Source organism: Mesoplodon bidens (genome assembly GCF_964165515.1).
Source record: "Mesoplodon bidens genome assembly, chromosome: 4".
Lineage (NCBI taxonomy): Eukaryota > Metazoa > Chordata > Mammalia > Artiodactyla > Ziphiidae > Mesoplodon > Mesoplodon bidens.
In genome coordinates, this window is record NC_138160.1 from 171253819 (window position 1) to 171273237 (window position 19419).

The following is a 19419-nucleotide window of genomic DNA, read 5'->3' on the forward strand; positions in this document are numbered from 1 at the left end:
AGTAATCTGACTGAAGTTTTTCAAAATATTTTTTTCTATCTTCCCCGTGCCCTTTAAATCAGGGAGATATATGGGTAGGAAAAGAGAGGCAGCAACTTTAGAGCCCCTGTGCTAGTTTCTGGAGAGAAGCTATCGTACAAAAACACTAAGTTCATGTGCTTCTTAAAAAGAAAAGGTCAAAGAGACATACCTGTTTCATCCTTGCGGCAGCTCTATTTGAAAACAGAATAGACCTGTCTTTCTGGAAGGAGGATGGACACATCTGAAGGGCTCGACTGTAAGTACTTTCAGCTTCTATATAATCTGAGGATAAGGTAAAGTATGAGAGGTCGTTATGATTTTACACCTGATATCACTGTATTCCAGAAGATCTCAGAACGCACAGCTTTCCATTCACGGGACAAAGGTCTCCAACAGAATGCTCTCTGTATGTTCACCTTTCATTTGGCTTATCAATTTAGTAAAGAGTTTTGAAAGGGGATTAGGGAACTGGACAGATGAAAGAGACTGAAATCTGGGATTAATGGCCCCGGATGAAGAAAAAAATTCTATGTATATATTTTCATTAAAGACATTGTGCTTTCATGGAGTCAACCCGGCTAAAACTGCTTCCATGAAATGTTTGGAGAGACATTTTATAGAGCCAGAAGCAACAATGTAAAAATCAGCAGTTGACTAAACACCTTAAAAGAGAAAATGGTGATAAATTTATATAGTCATTGCCACACAAAGAATTACGGTCAGGGTACTAAAAGAAAAATTGCGTACTCACTCCTTTCTCAGGTTTGAAATATTTAATACTAAAATACAAGGAGATACGCTTTCAGAGAACCTTTAGTTTTCTTAGAAAAAAGAAGTGATGATTGCTAAACCAGGATGTAAGAAAAAAAGATTTTTTTAACCTAAAAATAACTAGGGGAAGATGTTACTACTCCTAGATTTGTAAAGCATGCACACTCTGAGATGTGATACAATTTGATCATAAGATCAAACAGTTCCCCCAAATTATAAGAACGAACCCCACTTATTCCTAAGCAAATATAGGAAATGCAGAAGGAACATCTCGCTACTTAAGGCATCCACAGAAAAAGGCACATGAAAGAGCAACCAAAATACAAGCAAAATCCTTCCCTCGGCCACACCGGATGCACTGGGCCAGTATTCACAGCACTGTCACAAGTGAGTAACGGGGACCCTGTTTTTACAGCAATGTAGCAAAATAGCCTTTTAACATTCCAGTTTAGAGTTTCCCAAAGCAAAAACGCAAGAGTTTTTCCTTCTAATCTCTGGGTTTATAGACAGTAGATTACAGAAAAGAAAAACTATGCCTGTGCCTAGAGACACATGGTAACTGGTCACTGTCACTTGAGAATAATTTGGACCTGGTAAAAAAATAAAATTCCAAGGTGTTGGGAGGCAACAGGGTATTATTAGCAGTTTAGGTCTGCTAGTTGTTTCCAAATGTTCTTTGGTGTTTCTTCACAGAATCTACAAAAGAATCAGGAGTCAAGACGTCCAGCATCAGTGCTGAAGTAGGTACCTTACCTCCTTTTTTAAACTGCTCATTTCCCTCCTCCTTTAGTCTAGAGCTCTCTTCTCTCCTTTTCTGAAAGAGATCAGAGAATGACATAAATTCTCACCATATTATGATAAATGAACAAAAAGGTCAGCTTTCATTACACATTATGCTATTCAATAGGCAGCAGCTTGACTTTTGAGAACTGGGTCAGTTTTATCTAAATCTCAAACATACAGAAAAAAACACATGACCATCTGGCTAATCATCAAGTGAATTCTTGATGTTTAAAAGATAAAACCCAGGTTTTCTATGTTTCTAGCTTTTGCATGGAACAGTAATTTCTATTTACTAAAAGTGAAACTAAGTATACCCACTGGTAGGCTCACCATTATAAATTCAAATTCTAGATCTGCTACTTGTTAATTATAGAAGATCCTGGACAAGTTCCAGATCGTTCTGAGCCTAGTTTCTTCATCTAAAAATTAAGGCTTTAATAGATTTATTGATTAATGTGATAATTTATGTAAAACTCCCAATACACCGACTGGCAAATAAGGGCTCAATAAATATGAGCTATTATTTTTCTGTAAAATAAATAATGTAATACTTACTTAGCTACAATTGCAGTTTGTATCATAAAGGAGACATACAGTAGCCAGCAGAGCGCATTATGGAGGACAAGTCTTATTTGCAGGGTCAGGCAGTATGCAGTTAGCAGGCTAACACAGGGGAATCTGAAGAAACCCAGAGGAACCTCTCTTTTCTTAGCTTCTTCTAACAACTCAGAAATTAACACAGATGGCCAAGCACTCTTTGAACTCAAAGGCAGAGGGAATGTTATTCTGTAGAGCAAAGATGACACGTGTCGAGTCCCTATGTGCCTTCAGCCCTGAACATCTTAGCAATATGGTCGGCAGAAGCAGAACTAGCAGCAGTGTCTGCCGGCCACCTTTTGACAGCATTTTTTAAAAAGAGGGAATCTCCAAAAATCTCTTCCTTCATTCTTGAAGCTTCTGACTAAATAAAAACTTCACAGGGAGGAAATAAAGTGAGCAGGGTTTTTCACCCACAATACAAACTGCGAGCCTAAACAACTGGTGCTCTTAAGATTAGGAACTAAGCTAAAAATGTTACGTCTCTGGAGAAGATTTGTAAATGAGCTGTTGCGACCAGGGTGCTTTCCAAATACCTTATTACTATACTCTGGAGGAAACAGAACACTTGAGGAATCTCAATAAAGAAACTAAAAGGTAGGTATAAACTGAATTTAGTTTTTATGACATCTATTAATGTTCAGCAGACACAATAATAATTCATTTTAAGATATAGCACATCTGAAGAAGGACTACTCTAAGGGAATACAGGAAAAAATAAAATGGGTGGTGGTGATGGCAATCAAAACACAAAAATGGGGCCACATTTACCTAGTACTACCCAGGAAGGAGGTGCTTGAATTATAATATCCTCTATTGTACTGGTTACGATTTTTGGATGCTAGCAAAAGGACTATCTTAGGCAAAAAAAAAAAAAAAAAAAAAAAATTTTAAGGGAATATTTACTGGAAAGCTACTGTGGGGCTCACACAATCAAAGGGAGGCCTAAAATATAGGCTTAGAAAACAGGCAGGACTCAAGGCAGCTCTGTTAAGTCAAAAAGCAAGAAAACATTAAGTGTCTTTTAGTGGAAGAATCTGGCCAAGATAGGACTGTTATAGCAGCCAATAAATCCTAACCATTCCCCTTTCCTTGTCCTGATCCAGATTTAAAGTTTTGGTCAGAAACATGCAATCAGCCAAGCGTAGGTCACATGCCTTGGCTGCCAGAAAACAGAGTGAGGGAATCGGGGGATTGACTGGCACTCAACATGGTTACAGCACAGGGGAATTTCCTTCACATGAGAAAGGGGATTTGATGCTGGAGGCCAAGAAAACCCCATAACAAATCCAGTTAAAAGTTATTTCAACCCCAAATAGATAAAGCAATCTTGAGAAAGAAAAACAAAGCTGCAGGCATCATGCTCCCTGATTTCAACCTATATTACAAAACTATAGTAATTAGAATAGTATGGTATTGGCATAAAAACAGACACATTGATCAATGAAACAGAACAGAGAGCCCAGAAATAAACCCACACACATGGTCAATTAATTTATGATAAAGGAGCCAAGAATATACAATGAGGAAAGGACAGTCTCTTCGATAAGTGGCGCTGGGAAAACTGGACAACCACATGCAAAAGAATGAAAATGAACCATTATGTTATACTAGACACAAAAATTAATTCAAAATGGATTAAAGACTTGAACGTAAGACCTGAAACCATAATACTCTTAGAAGAAAACTAAGGCACTAAGCTCCTTGACATAGGTCTTGGTAATGATTTTCTGAATCTGACACCAAAAGCAAAGGCAACAAAAGCAAAAATAAACAAGTGGGACTGCATCAAACTAAACAGCTTCTGGACAGCAAAGGAAACCATCAACAAAATGAATGGAAGAAAATATTTACAAATCATATACCTGATAAGGCATTAATATCTAAAATACATAAAGAACTCATACAACTTAACAGCAAAAAAACCTCAAACAATCTTATTAAAAAGTGGGTGAAGATCTGAACGGACATTTTTCCAAAGAAGACATACATGGCAAACAGGTACATGAAAAGACGTTCAACATCATTAATCAGCAAGGAAATGCAAATCAAAACCACAATGAGATATCACTTCACACCTGTTAGAATGGCTATTATCCGGCTTCCCTGGTGGCGCAGTGGTTGAGAGTCCGCCTGCCAATGCAGGGGACACAGGTTCGTGCCCCGGTCCGGGAAGATCCCACATGCCGCGGAGCGGCTGGGCCCGTGAGCCATGGCCGCTGAGCCTGCGCATCCGGAGCCTGTGCTCCGCAACGGGAGAGGCCACAACAGTAAGAGGCCCACGTACCGCAAAAAAAAAAAAAAAAAAGAATGGCTATTATCAAAAAGACAAGAAATAACAAGCGTTGGCAAGACTGTGGAGAAAAGAAATCCCTTGTGCATTGCTGGTGGGAATGTAAACTGGTACAGCCACTATGGAAAACAGTATGGACGTTCCTTAAAAACTTAAAAATAGAACTACCATATGATCCAGCAATTCCACTTCTGGGTATTTATTTGAAGAAAATGAAAATACTAACTCAAAAAGATATCTGCACCCCCATGTTCACTGCAGTGTTGTTTACAATAACCAAAATATGGAAACAACCTAAGTGGCAGTCAATGGATGAATGGATAAAGAAACTGTGGTGTTACACACACACACACACACACACACACACACACACACACATATACATACATACAACGGAGTATTATTTAGCCATAAAAGAGAATGAACTCTTCCCATTTGCGACAACATGGATGAACCTAGAGGGCATTATGCTAAATGAAATAAATCAGTCAGAGAAAAACAAGCACCATATGATCTCTCTTATATGTGGAATCTAAACAAAACAAAACAAAAAACACCAGGCTCATAGGTTGGGGCCGGGGTGGGGTGGGGTGGGTGTGGGAGAATGGGTGAAGGGGTTTAAGAAAAACTAAAAAAAATCTTTTAATTCTAAAACAACTTCAATTAGGGTAAAATCAAAACCCTATAAATATTAGGGAATTCATTCGATCAATTTTAAATTCACTCAAAACCACACACACACCCATGTATCACTGGCTAATAAAGTTGTAACCATGAAATGAAAAGTGGTTTTCACATTAGAAAATATATTAATGCAAGGTGACATGTTAATAAGTTAAAAGAAGAAATTATAAGATCATATGAATAAATGCATCACAGGTCTTAAAGGTCTGGAATATATTTTTTTAAAAAACAGTTATATCAAAAAAATTCTTTAGAGAAGGGCAACTCATCAAGTTATTAGAGTTTAATGTCCATACATTAACAATTTCAATCTATTTTAACTCTAATTTCGAGCTACTTTCTGGTCTATCATCTGTTCTCCAGTGTCAACTTATCAGGAATGCTCTATGAACACAGATGAGTCTTTCAGACTGCCAGATCAGGCTCTTGTGAAGCTCACGTGAGCGCGTGCGTGCACGCGTGCGTGCCTGCATGCGTGCATTTGTGTGTGTGTGTGTGTGAGTGTGTGTTTTAAGAGTTTAATCATTATTTGGTAAATTTAGAACATTAACATTTCAATGAGAAAAGCCTAGATCCAAGGTACACCCAGAAGGAATTACTGATAAGGGCCAGCCTGAGCAGGCAGCCTGAGAAAAGCTCACGGTGTCTTTATAACTAGGCCTGAAAGTTGAACTGGCCAAGAGGTGAGCTCCAGAACGTACTTCAGAGGCCAATTATTCTAAGGAAGGAATTTTATTTTGTGGTCTGATAAATCACAACTCAGTGATCCATTAAGCAGTAAACCCTGGAAAAAGAGCTGCTGCTTCCACAGATTGTGTAAATTGAGGAGTAATTCCAGTATCAATATCATGCTGAATATCTCCTTGGCAACAGCTAAAAATAGCACTTTGAAGAGAAAGCTGCACTATCTCCCAGCTGTGCCAGGAGACTAACTTGATCCCAGTACAAAGACTAGGATTTATTCTGCTGCCGGAACATACTCTTTTTTCCAAAGGATGGCACGCACACTGTGTAATGTTTTGGAATCCAAGGACAGATTTCATCGTGTATAAGTCTTACTTAGCATGCTAAGTGCCGGCAGTATTCACACATAAGTGAACTGGCATTACTGGGTGCAAATCTTCCAGGTTCTCGTCTAACGTGGTCAGGAGCCCTCTCACATGCCTCCACAATGCCTTTTAACACATTGCAGAGACCCCACAGGGTAACATCTGTTCTGGAATTGTATTTCCATAAGAATGGGGACAATTCTTACAGGGCTCTTAACTCAGTAGTCCTCCCCATCACTAAAAACTCAGGGAGAAATAGTGACTTTACCTTGCACTGGAAATCATCGCAGGAACTGCCAAGGAAAACCTCAAAAAGACAACGCCCTTGACGAATGGAGTTTATTTCAACAGTTACTACCACAAGTGCAAACTTTTCAGCCTGGCACTCAGAGTTCACTAGAACTTATACCAGTGTAGCATTTCATTGCTTAACATCTGCTGCCACGTACATTAGCTCAGCTCACCTGCTTCCCAAGACAATTCTGAGAGATGGGCATGGAGGTATCTACCTATTTTACAGGTTAAAAAAAAAAATGAAGATTCAGAAATCTTTTATTCTTTGCAACAAACTTCTATTCCAACCTACCCAACCTAATCTCCCATTACTACACAAGTCCTCTCTTCTAGACAGCTGGCTCTCTTATTCTTCACTCCATTCTTTTGCTTACCTACCCATCTTGGAATGCCACTGTTTTTCTTCTAGATTTCCCTTCCAGCTGCCCAAACCATATTTTCCTGTTTTCAAAGTCTAGCACAACCATATCTCCTCCCCAGGACTACCTTTCACTTCCTTCCCCACATGGTTTTCCTTTGAATGTAGACTGTACATAATGCCTCTAATTGGGCAACTCAATTCTACCTCACAGGTTATTTTTTAAAATTGTAAGAGGACTTCCCTGGTGGCACAGTGGTTAAGAATCCGCCTGCCAATGCAGGGGACACGGGTTGGAGCCTGGTCCGGGAAGATCCCACATGCCGCGGAGCAACTAACCTTGTGTGCCACAACTACTGAGCCTGTGCTAGAGTCCACGAGCCACAACTACGGAAGCCTGTGCACCTAGAACCCGTGCTCAACAAGAGAAGCCACTGCAATGAGAAGCCCGTGCACCACAACAAAGAGTAGCCCCCGCTCGCCGCAACTAGAGAAAGCTGGCATGCAGCAACAAGGACCCAATGCAGCCAAATAAATAAATAAATAAATAAATAAATAAATAAATAAATAAATAAGAGAATTTAAAAAAGCACTGCAAACGTCTGGAATGTTATAAAATGCTCAGATGGTTTCATGGGTTGAAGAACACTGTACATTCCTTAGGCCTGGGCAAGAGGGGCCCGTCAAGGTCCTCTTCTGACCGCACCCTTCCTCCTGTGGGGCCCCTTTAGACCATGCTCCAGATTTCTTACCTAAGTTTTCTTAGCCCACTTCTAGGATCTGCGTAAACCTTTGCTTGGATCTATCCCTCAAGGGTGAACTTTGCTGCAGGTGTACATTATATCCCAGGTGCAAGACTTTGTACCCTGCCTTCCCCATACCTGGAATCAGCCATTTCTCCAAGGAGTCCTGGATTCTTTTAGTGGGGAATGGCATTTAGAAACCAAGATCTAGATGTTACTAGGGAGTCACTGCTTTTAGGCCCTCTCAATGAAGATACCCATGAAAATACATCTTAAATAAAATAAAAATCCCAGGAGTCAGAGAATACATACAAGTGAAATCTTCTATGTATGTATTCAAGTAAGTGAATAACACACCAACTCCCACAGTGAAAACTCTAGTTCCCAGTAACAGCAATATATTTACTCATTTGCTCTATCCTACAATAAACAAAAAGGTTCAAAATTAGTATATGACTATCACTACCTATAACCTACTACGTAAAGTTCAAGATTTCATTGCAGTTCTTTCCGACTTTAGGATACATTCTACTAAGGGTATATAACCAGAATATTATGTCCAAAGTTATTGGAATTATCTTCTCTATGTAATCAATTCGATATAGTTATGTTAACATGTAATCAATTTGATATAGTTACATTAATTTGTTCCTGCTTGTAATACATTTATGCTTAATTTTCCTTATACTTTCTGATTTAATTTTAACATTTGAATGTGTAAAATGTTTAAACAGTTTAAAACTCAATACTAGGTGGGACTTTTATTTTTTTAAAGACAAGCTTTTTTTTTTTTTTTAATTAAAAAAATTTTTTGCTTGTGTTGGGTCTTCGTAGCTGTGTGTGGCTTTTCTCTAGTTGTGGCGAGCCGGGGCTACTCTTTGTTGCGGTGCACAGGCTCCTCACTGCAGTGGCTTTTCTTGTTGTGGAGCACAGGCTCTAGGCACGCGGGCTTCAGTATTTGTGGAGCACGGGCTCAGTAGTTGTGGTGCATGGGCTTAGTTGCTCTGTGTCATGTGGGATCTTCCCAGACCAGGGATCGAACCCGTGTCCCCTGCATTGGCAGGCAGATTCTTAATCACTGTGCCACCAGGGAAGTCCCTAGGTGGGACTTCTGATGTGTCTAAATGAGGAGGTTTCCAAACCCTCTAACCCAAAAGCAACTACAAAACTGGAAAGATAAAAAAACATTTCAGTGTCCTGGAAATTGATTACAAGATTAACAACAAAGTGAATAACACTTATTTCAGGAAAAACTCATTTAGGAAATAACCATGAAAATCTGTGGCATACTTGCTAGAGACTGCTCCCCTTTTTCTCCCATCATTCAATGTGGTAAATCTAACACCGCAAGGTAGGTTGTGAATAACCAGCAGTTTCACTGCTGGAGGACTGACTTGATTCAAAGAAGGAGAAATAATCCATGCCCAGTGGTGTTGCAATCTGAGTGGCAAGCAAACAAGGAAGGCCAGGGGTTCTACTAATCTGTGGTAGCAGTCCTGGTTGGGCAAACAAGGGACCCATGGGTCAGACAAATGTAACAGGAAGATACAAAGAGACGGTCATAGAGGCACTTGACAAGCTCTTCAAGTATCCTGGCTGACTGGAGTTGGTGTGCACACTTGAGAGGGCTGAAACTATTCATGCATCCTTGTTCTATTAGAAGCCTGTGCACATGTGCTGAGGAAATGCAAGAGGGTCCAATGGGGCAGACCTGAAAACTATCTGAACTTGGAACACACTTTTAAATCCACACATAGATCCAATGACTGCAGGTGGAAGCCATATTGATTTGATGTGTTTGAACATCATCTCTGACCAGTACTGCATGGCCACTAAACTGTGTGGAAACAGAAGCAAACTCAAGAAAGCCAGACTTAAAAATAAAAACAGGAACAAAACCAAAAACCAACTGAGCAGAGCCATCGTCAGTGGCCACACATCCCAGAGGAAATGAATCACACAGCTAGGCCCAGGTAAATTACTAAACAAATAAGCAGACAGGCAAAATAGCAACAACAAAAATAATTGGGGGGTTGGGGAAGGTCAGACTTTAGAGTTGCTACAATATTACTTAAAATGCCCAGATTCAACAACAAAAAAAAATTGTAAGACATGCAAAGAGACAAGAAAGTTTGACCCACAATCAGGGGGAAAAAGCAGTCAACAGGAACACGAGTATATACAGATCATCCGGGGAAGCCCCCTCCCCAGTGGGGAGGTCAGCTGGGACAGAAGGGGAGCTTTGGGGGCTCGGAGGTAGAGCCCAGCACCCCGTCTGTGGCAGGCAGGACAGAGTGAGACCCACACAGATGGCGCCTGCCACAACCCTGAGCTCCCCAGCCTGAGACGTGTGTCTGCTGGTGCAGATGGGGGCTGAGGGCTGGAACCTGGGGTCTGCAGAGCAGACCCCGGTAGCGGACTGCTGTTGGCTGCGAAGAGACAGCCTGAGGGATGGGAGTGAGGAGCTCCGCAACCCAGAATGTTCCTGGAAGAAACCTGGGCCGCCACAGATATGCAGCTCCATGGCTGAGTGGTGCATGAAGGGTGGGGCTGCCACTGCAGCCTTTCCCCATGCACCGGCCCCTGCCTCCACAGGCACTAGGAGGGGCTCCCACTTGGGTGGACTTGCTGCCCTGGTTGCCACCTTGGCCCCGTCCCGCCTGGGCAGGCTCATGTGCCCCCGGGGCAGCCTCAGGAGCAGACACAGGTGGGTGGGTAGCCCAAATGCAGAGGTGGGGCTGAAACCACAGCTGAGCCCCAGAGGCCTTGCAACTAAGAAAGAAGAGCTGAAATCTCTCCTCACGGCTGTGTGAACCACGGATTTACACCCCCGCTGCCAGCTTTGTAAATTCAGTGCCTGCAGAACATCCAAACAGACGAGGGCTCCTGCAGCTGAGCCAGGTCTAGCTTTAGCAGCCGTGGGCTTTGTGGGCACATACACACAAGGGGTCGGGCCAGGCCAGAGTCTGAGCTGCTTCCATAGCTCCCACAGTGGGTCCAGGTGCACGATGACTGCAGTCCTACGACCTGACTTCAGGGGATCTCTGCGGGTGTCCTGGTGAAAACAATGCCTCACAGACACCAGAGCCAATTGCCAGCATACCCACAGTTAAGGCGGGGCCGAGAGCAGTGCCAACAACGGTGTAATTTTGTGAGTGCGCACAACTGGTGAAGGGTGACGCAGCAGAGCACGCTCACGGGTGAACAGCTGCAGAGGAGGAATACTCAGTGGCTTCTCTCCCAGTGGGAGCGCTCCAATCCTGCCTATCTTGCACCACAGATCAGAAACGCACCTCAGAAATGGATCTGGGGGCTTCTACTCCAACAACTGGCTAGCAGACCCTGCCCCTGACAGGGCAGTGACAACCACAGAGCCAAGGGGAGGCCCTGCTCAGTATCCAGTGCAGGCTCTGGTCACCACGACATCAGTCACACCTCCTATCAAGGGGATAACAGCCAGCATACACTGAGGAAAGAGGTGGCAGACATTCATACAAAAAAAAGCCCTTGCACCTAAAAATATTAAACCCACACAGGCTACACAGGGATGCTCCTACATAAAAATAGCCCTCTAAGACAGTCTGAGGGTCTGGCACCAGGAGGAAGAACCCCAGGGCATTTGGCATTGAACGCCAGTGGGGCTTGAGCGCAGGAGCTCCACAGGGCCAGGAGCTCTTGGAGGGTGCACACAAGGTCTCACATGCGCTGGGACCCAGCACAAAGCAAGGAATATTGATTGGCAGCCCCACCCAATAGCCTGCAGGTTCCAGTGCTGGGATGCCTCACACCAAACAACCAGCAGGATAGGAACACAGTCCCACCCAGCAGCAGACAGGCTGCTCGAAGCCACCTCAAAACACACCCCTTCACACGGCCCTGACCAACAGAGGGACAAGATCCAGCTTCACCCACCAGGGTGCAGTCACCAGAAGCAAGAGGAACTACTATCCTGCACCCTGTGGAAACAAGACCACAAACACAGAAGGTCAGACAAAATGACATGACAGACGAATATGTTTCAGGCAAAGGAACAAGATAAAAACCCACAAGAACAACTAAATGAAGAGGAGATAGGCAATCTATCTGAAAAGGAAATCAGAGTAATGATAGTAAAGATGATCCGAAATCTCGGGGAAAAAACGGAGGCACAGACCAAGAATCTACAAGAAATGTTTACCAAGGAACTAGAAGAACCGAAGAGCAAACAAACAGAGATGAACAATACAATAACTGAAATGAAAACTACACTAGAAGGAATCAATAGCAGAAAACTAAGGCAGAAGAACAGATAAGTGACCTGGAAGACAGAATGGTAGAATTCAATGCTGCGGAACAGAATAAATAAAAAAGAATGAAAAGAAATGAAGACAGCCTAAGAGACCTCTGGGACAACAGTAAATGCAACAACATTCACATTATAGGGGAGAAGGACCAGAAGGAGAAGACGAGAGAAAGGACCAGAGGAAATATTTGAAGAGATTATAGTAGAAAACTTCCCGAACATGAGAAAGGAAATAGCCACCCAAGTCCAGGAAGCACAAAGAGTTCCATACAGGAGAAACCCAAGGAGAAACACACCAGAAAACACAGTTATCAAATTGGCAAAAATTAAAGACAAAGAAAAATTATTGAAAGCAGCAAGGGAAAAACGACAAATAACATACAATGGAACTCCCATAAGGTTAACAGCTGATTTCTCAGCAGAAACTCTACAAGCCAGAAGGGAGTGGCAATGATATACTTAAAGTGATGAAAGGGAAAAACCTACAACCAAGATTACTCTACCCGGCAAGGATCTCATTCAGATTCGATGGAGAAATCAGAAGCTTTACAGACAAGCAAAAGCTAAGCGAATTCAGCAGCACAAAACCAGCTCTACAACAAATGCTAAAGGAACTTCTCTAAGTGGGAAACACAAGAGAAGAAAAGGACCTACAAAAACAACCCCCCCAAATTAAGGAAATGGTAATAGGAACATACATATCAATAATTACCTTAAACATGAATGGATTAAATGCTCCAACCAAAAGACACAGGCTTGCTGAATGGATACAAAAATAAGACCCATATATATGCTGTCTACAAGAGACTCACTTCAGACCTAGGGGCACATACAGACTGAAAGTGAGGGGATGGAAAAAGATATTCCATGGAAATGGAAATCAAAAGAAAGCTGGAGTAGCAATACTCATATCAGATAAAATAGACTTTAAAATAAAGAATGTTACAAGAGACAAGGTAGGACACTATACAGTGATCAAGGGATCAATCCAAGAAGAAGATATAACAATTATATATGCACCCAACATAGAGGCACCTCAATACATAAGGCAACTGCTAACAGCTGTAAAAGAGGCAATCAACACTTTAACACCTCACTTACACCAATGGACAGATCATCCAAAATGAAAATAAATAAGGAAACACAAGCTTTAAATGACACAATAGACCAGATAGAGTTAACTGATATTTATAGGACATTCCATCCAAAAACAGCAGATTACACTTCCTTCTCAAGTGTGCACGGAACATTCTCCAGGATAGACCGTATCTTGGGTCACAAATCATGCCTCAGTAAATTTAAGAAAATTGAAATCATATCAAGCTTCTTTTCTGACCACAACGCTATGAGATTAGAAATGAATTACAGGGAAAAAAACGTAAAAAACACAAACACATGGAGACTAAACAATACGTTACTAAATAACCAAGAGATCACTGAAGAAATCAAAGAGGAAATCAAAAAATACCTAGAGACAAATGGCAATGAAAACACGACGATCCAAACCTATGGGATGCAGCAAAAGCAGTTTGAGGAGGGAAGTTTATAGCAATAAAAGCTTACCTCAAGAAACAAGAAAAATCTCAAATAAACAACCTAACCTTACACCTAAAGGAACTAGAGAAAGAAGAATAAACAAAACCCAAAGTTAGCAGAAGGAAAGAAATCATAAACATCAGAGCAGAAATAAGTGAAATAGAAACAAAGAAAACAATAGCAAAGATCAATAAAACTAAAAGCTGGTTCTTTGAGAAGATAAACAAAATTGATAAACCATTAGCCAGACTCATCAAGAAAAAGAGGGAGAGGACTCCAATCAATAAAATCAGATGAAAAAGGAGAAGTTACAACAGACACTGCAGAAATACAAAGCATCCTAAGAGATTACTACAAGCACTCTATACCAATAAAATGGACAACCTGGAAGAAATGGACAAATTCGTAGAAAGGTAACACCTTCCAAGACTGAACCAGGAAGAAATAGAAAATATGAACAGACCAATCACAAGTAATTAAATTGAAATTGTGATTAAAAATCTTCCAACAAACAAAAGTCCAGGACCAGATGGCTTCACAGGTGAATTCTATCAAACATTTAGAGAAGAGCTAACTTCCATCCTTCTCAAACTCTTCCAAAAAATTGCCGAGGAAGGAACACTCCAAAACTCATTCTATGAGGCCACCATCGCCCTGATACCAAAACCAGACAAAGATACTACAAAAAAAGAAAATTACAGACCAATATCACTGATGAATATAGGTGCAAAAATCCTCAACAAAATATTAGCAAACAGAATCCAACAACACATTAAAAGGATCATACACTATGATCACGTGAGATTTACCCCAGGGATCCAAGAATTCTTCGATATACACAAATCAATCAATGTGATACACCATATTAACCAATTGAAGAGTAAAAACCATATGACCATCTCAATAGATGCAGAAAAGGCTTTTGACAAAATTCAACACCCATTTATGATAAAAACTCTCCAGAAAGTGGGCATACAGGGAACCTACCTCAACACAATAAAGGCCATATATGACAAACCCACAGCAAACATCATTCTCAATGGTGAAAAACCGAAAGCATTTCCTCTAACATCAGGAACAAGACAAGGATGTCCACTCTCACCACTATTATTCAACATCGTTTTGGAAGTCCTAGCCACAGCAATCAGAGAAGAAAAAGAAATAAAAGGAATACAAATTGGAAAAGAAGAAGTAAAACTGTCACTGTTTGCAGATGACATGATACTATACATAGAGAATCCTAAAGATGCCACCAGAAAACTACTAGAGCTAATCAGTGAATTTGGTAAAGTTGCAGGATACAAAATTAATGCACAGAAATCTCTTGCTTCCTATACACTAATGATGAAAAATCTGAAAGAGAAATGAAGGAAACACTCCCATTTACCATTGCAACAAAAAGAATAAAATACCTAGGAATAAACCTACCTAGGGAGACAAAAGACCTGTATGCAGAAAACTTTAAGACACTGATGAAAGAAATTAAAGATGATACCAACAGATGGAGAGATATGCCATGTTCTTGGATTGGAAGAATCAATATTGTGAAAATGACTATATTACCCAAAGCAATCTTCAGATTAAATGCAATCCCCATCAAATTACCAATGGCATTTTTTACAGAACTAGAACAAAAAATCTTAAAATTTGTATGGAGACACAAAAGACCCTGAATAGCCAAAGCAGTCTTGAGGGAAAAAAACGCAGCTGGAGGAATCAGACTCCCTGACTTCAGACTATACTACAAAGCTACAGTAATCAAGACAGTATAGTACTGGCACAGAAAAAGAAACATAGATCAATGGAACAAGATAGAAAGCTCAGAGATAAACCCACGCATCTATGGTCAACTAATCTATGACAAAGGAGGCAAGGATATACAATGGAGAAAAGACAGTCTCTTCAAAAAGTGGTGCTGGGAAAACTGGACAGCTACATGTAAAAGAATGAAATTAGAATACTCCCTAACATCATACACAAAAATCAACTCAAAATGGATTAGAGACCTAAATGTAAGACCGGAGAGTATAAAACTCTTAGAGGAAAACATAGGAAGAACACTCTTTGACATAAATCACAGCAAGATCTTTTTTGATCCACTTCCTATAGTAACGGAAACAAAAATAAACAAAGGGGACCTAATGAAACTTAAAAGCTTTTGCACAGCAAAGGAAACCATAAACAAGACCTAAAGACAAACCTCAGAATGGGAGAAAATATTTACAAACGAATCAACGGACAAAAGATTAATCTCCAAAATATATAAACAGCTTATGTAGCTCAATATTAAAAAAACAAACAACCCAATTCAAAAGTTGGCAGAAGACCTAAATAGACATTTCTCCAAAGAAGACATACAGATGGCAAGAAGCACATGAAAAGCTGCTCAACATCACTGATTATTAGAGAAATGCAAATCAATACTACAATGAGGTATCACCTCATTGTATACACTGGAATATTACTCAGCCATAAAAAGGAGATAAATTGGGTCATTTGTACAGACATAGATGGATCTAGAGAGTGTCATACAGAGTGAAGTAAGTCAGAAAGAGAAAAACAAATATCGTATATTAATGCATGTATGTGGAACCTAGAAAAATGGTACAGATGAACCAGTTTGCAGGGCAGAAGTTGAGATACAGATGTAGAGAACAAACGTATGGACACCAAGTGGGGAAAGCCACGGGTGGGTGGGGATGGTGGTGTGATGATTGGGCAATTGGGACTGACATGTATACACTGATGTGTATAAAAAGAATACTCTACCCAGGGACTTCCCTGGTGGTGCAGTGGTTAAGAACCTGTCTTGCAATGCAGGGGACGCTGGTTCAATCCCTGGTTGGGGAACTAAGAGCCCACATGCCAGCATGCCACAACTAGAGAGCCCATGTGCCACAACTACAGAGCCCACGTGCTCTGGAGCCCACAAACAACTAGAGAGAAGCCCGTGTGCCACAACGAAAGATCCCGTGTGCCACAGCTAAGACCTGATGCAGCCAAAAATAAATAAATATAAATTTAAAAGTAATAATAATAAAAAAAAGAATACTCAGCAAGGCTCTCATTCAGATTTGACAGAGATATCAAAATCTTTAGAGACAAGCAGAAGCTAAGAGAATTTAGCACTACCAATCCGGCTTTACAGCAAATGCTAAAGAAATTTCTCTACGTAGGGGGAAAAAAAACAACAAAAAATGGCCATAACTAGAAACAAGAAAATCACAAATGGGAAAGCTCACTGGTAAAGGTAAACACATAGTAACAGCAGGAAATCATCCACACACAAATAGGATATCAAAACCAGCAACCATGAGAAGATGAGAGTACAAATGCAGAAAATGGGAACTGCATTTGAAAATAAGAGCCCAACAACTTAAAACAATCTTTTATGTATATAGACTGCTATATCAAAACCTCATGGGAACTGCAAACCAAAAAACTACGATACACACACAAAAAAGAAAAAGCAACCCAAACACAACACTAAAGATAGTCATCAAATCACAAGAGACCTACAAAAACAAAAAGACCTGCAAAAATCAAAAACAATTAAGAAAACGGCAATACAAATGTACATATCAATAATTACCTTAAATATATATAAAAAAATTAGAAATGAAAAAGGAGAAGTTACAACTGATACCACCGACTATACTACAAAGCTACAGTCATCAAAACAGTATGGTACTGGCACAAAAACAGAAATATATATCAATAGAACACGAAAGAAAGCCCAGAGATAAACCCATGCACCTATGGTCACCTAATCTATGACAAAGGAGGTAAGAATACACAATGGAGAAAAGATAGTCTCTTCAGTAAGTGGTGCTGGGAAAGCTGGACAGCTACGTGTAAAAGAATGAAATTAGGACACTCCCTAACACCATACACAAAAGTAAACTCAAAATGGATTAAAGACCTAAATATAAGGCCAGACACTATAAAAAACTAAGGAGGAAAACACAGGCAGAACACTCTTTGACACAAATCACAGCAAGATCTTTTTTGATCCACCTCCTAGAGGAATGAAAATAAAAACAAAAATAAAGAAATGGGACCTAATGAAACTCAAAAGCTTTTGCACAGAAGGAAACCATAAACAAAATGAAAAGACAACCCACAGAATGGGAGAAAATATTTGCAATCAATGTGACCAACAAGGGATTTATCTCCAAAATATACAAACAACTTCTGCAGCTCACTGTCAAAAAAACCCCAAACAACCCAATCAAAAAATGGGTGGAATATATAAATAGATATTTCTCCAAAGAAGACATACAGATAGCCATACTAAGTGAAGTAAGTCAGAGAAAGACAAGTATCATACGATATCACTTATATGTGAAATCTAATAAAAAATGATACAAATGAACTTATTTACAAAACAGAAACAGACTCATAGACATAGAAAACAAACTTATGGTTACCAAAGGGAAAAAGGGGGTAGGACGGGATAAATTAGGAGTTTGGGATTAACATATACACACTACTATATATAAAATAGGTAACTAATAAGGACTGACTGTATATCACAGGGAACTCTACTCAATATTCTGTGGTGACCTATATGGGAAAAGAATCTGAAAAAGAATGGATATCTATATCTATATCTATCTATCTCTCTCTATATATATTTATATATATATATAAATATATATATATATAAATAACCGATTCACTTTGCTGTACACCTGAAACTAACACAACATTATAAATCAACTAAACTCCATAAAAATTTTTAAGAATTAAGATGCTGATGTTAAAAAAAAGCAGCTATAAACAATTTGTTGAAAAACTAAAAGGAATGTGCTTAAAGACTTAAATGAGCATGATGACAATGATTAAAAAAGAGAATCATGAAAAAGGGACAGAAATTATTTTTAAAAAACAGAACAAGAAAACAAAGACGAAAAGTTCAATAACTGAAATAAAAAATTCACAGATGGGCTCCAACAGGTTTGAATTGGCATGAGAAATAAGTAAACTTGAAGTTAGAGCAACAGACATCCAATGTGAAGAACTAAAGGCAGAAAAAAAGATGGAAAAAAACGAAGAGACCCTTCATAATATATGTGATAAGAGTCCCAGAAGAAGAGAGACAGAACAGATATTTGAAAAACAACGACTGAAAATCTCAAAACCGTGATGAAAAATGTTATCTAAAGATCCAAGAAGCTCAGCAAACCCCAAGTACGTAGATCCGTATCTAGAGACATCAGAGTCAAATTATTCAAAGACAAAGAGAAAATCTGAACACAATGAAATTAAAAACAACTTATCAGGTATAGGCGAACAGCAAAACTATTAATACCTGATTTCTTACCAAAAACAATGAAGGCCAGAGGCAGTGTAAGGACACATTCAAAATGGTAAAAGAAAAAAGACTGTCAATCAACAATGAGATATTTAGCAAGACCATACCTCAAAACAAAAGCAAAATAAAGACATTCACAGATAAAGACAGAGAGAATTTGCTGCTACCATACCTGCCTTACAAGACATACTAAAGAAGTCCCTTGGACTGAAAGGAGATGATAAATTTTCATGAAGAAATGAAGATCATTAGAAATGGTAAATACATCAAAGGCTCTATAAATATGTTGTTTTCTTTCTTCTTTTAATTTCTTTAAAAGGCAGAAAGATTTATAAGATAGTAATTATAACACTATATGGTTGGGTTTACAAAATATATTGATATATGATGATGGTAGCACAAAGGAGGGGGGAGGAAATGGAGCTATACTGAAGCAAAGTTTCTATTTTTTATTGGAATTACGTAGCATTAAAGTAGACTGTAATAAGATGCGTAATGTAAACCATAGAGCAACCACTAGGAAACTGTGGCTAAGAAACAGATGGTTAAAAAATCAGAAGTATTAAAATGATACACTAAAAAAATCAACACAAAAGAAGGCAGTGAAAGAAACAGGAATAAAAAAGACAAGAGACATGCAGAAGACAAAATGGCTGATATAAATATAACCATGTCACTAGCACAATGTGAA

The 19419-nt window shown here is 39.6% G+C and overlaps 1 protein-coding gene across 1 annotated transcript in view; it reads right to left on the reverse strand.

Annotated features, from left to right (window-relative positions):
- The window catches only part of TTC1 (tetratricopeptide repeat domain 1), a 55204-nt gene that overhangs the window by 19481 nt on the left and 16304 nt on the right, over positions 1 to 19419 (reverse strand). The window contains exons 3-4 of the mRNA XM_081232579.1: positions 1546 to 1606; positions 191 to 303 (exon numbers count right to left, since the gene is read on the reverse strand). Of these exons, the coding sequence (XP_081088705.1) occupies positions 191 to 303; positions 1546 to 1606 (174 nt within the window). The remainder of the gene's footprint in view (positions 1 to 190; positions 304 to 1545; positions 1607 to 19419) is intronic.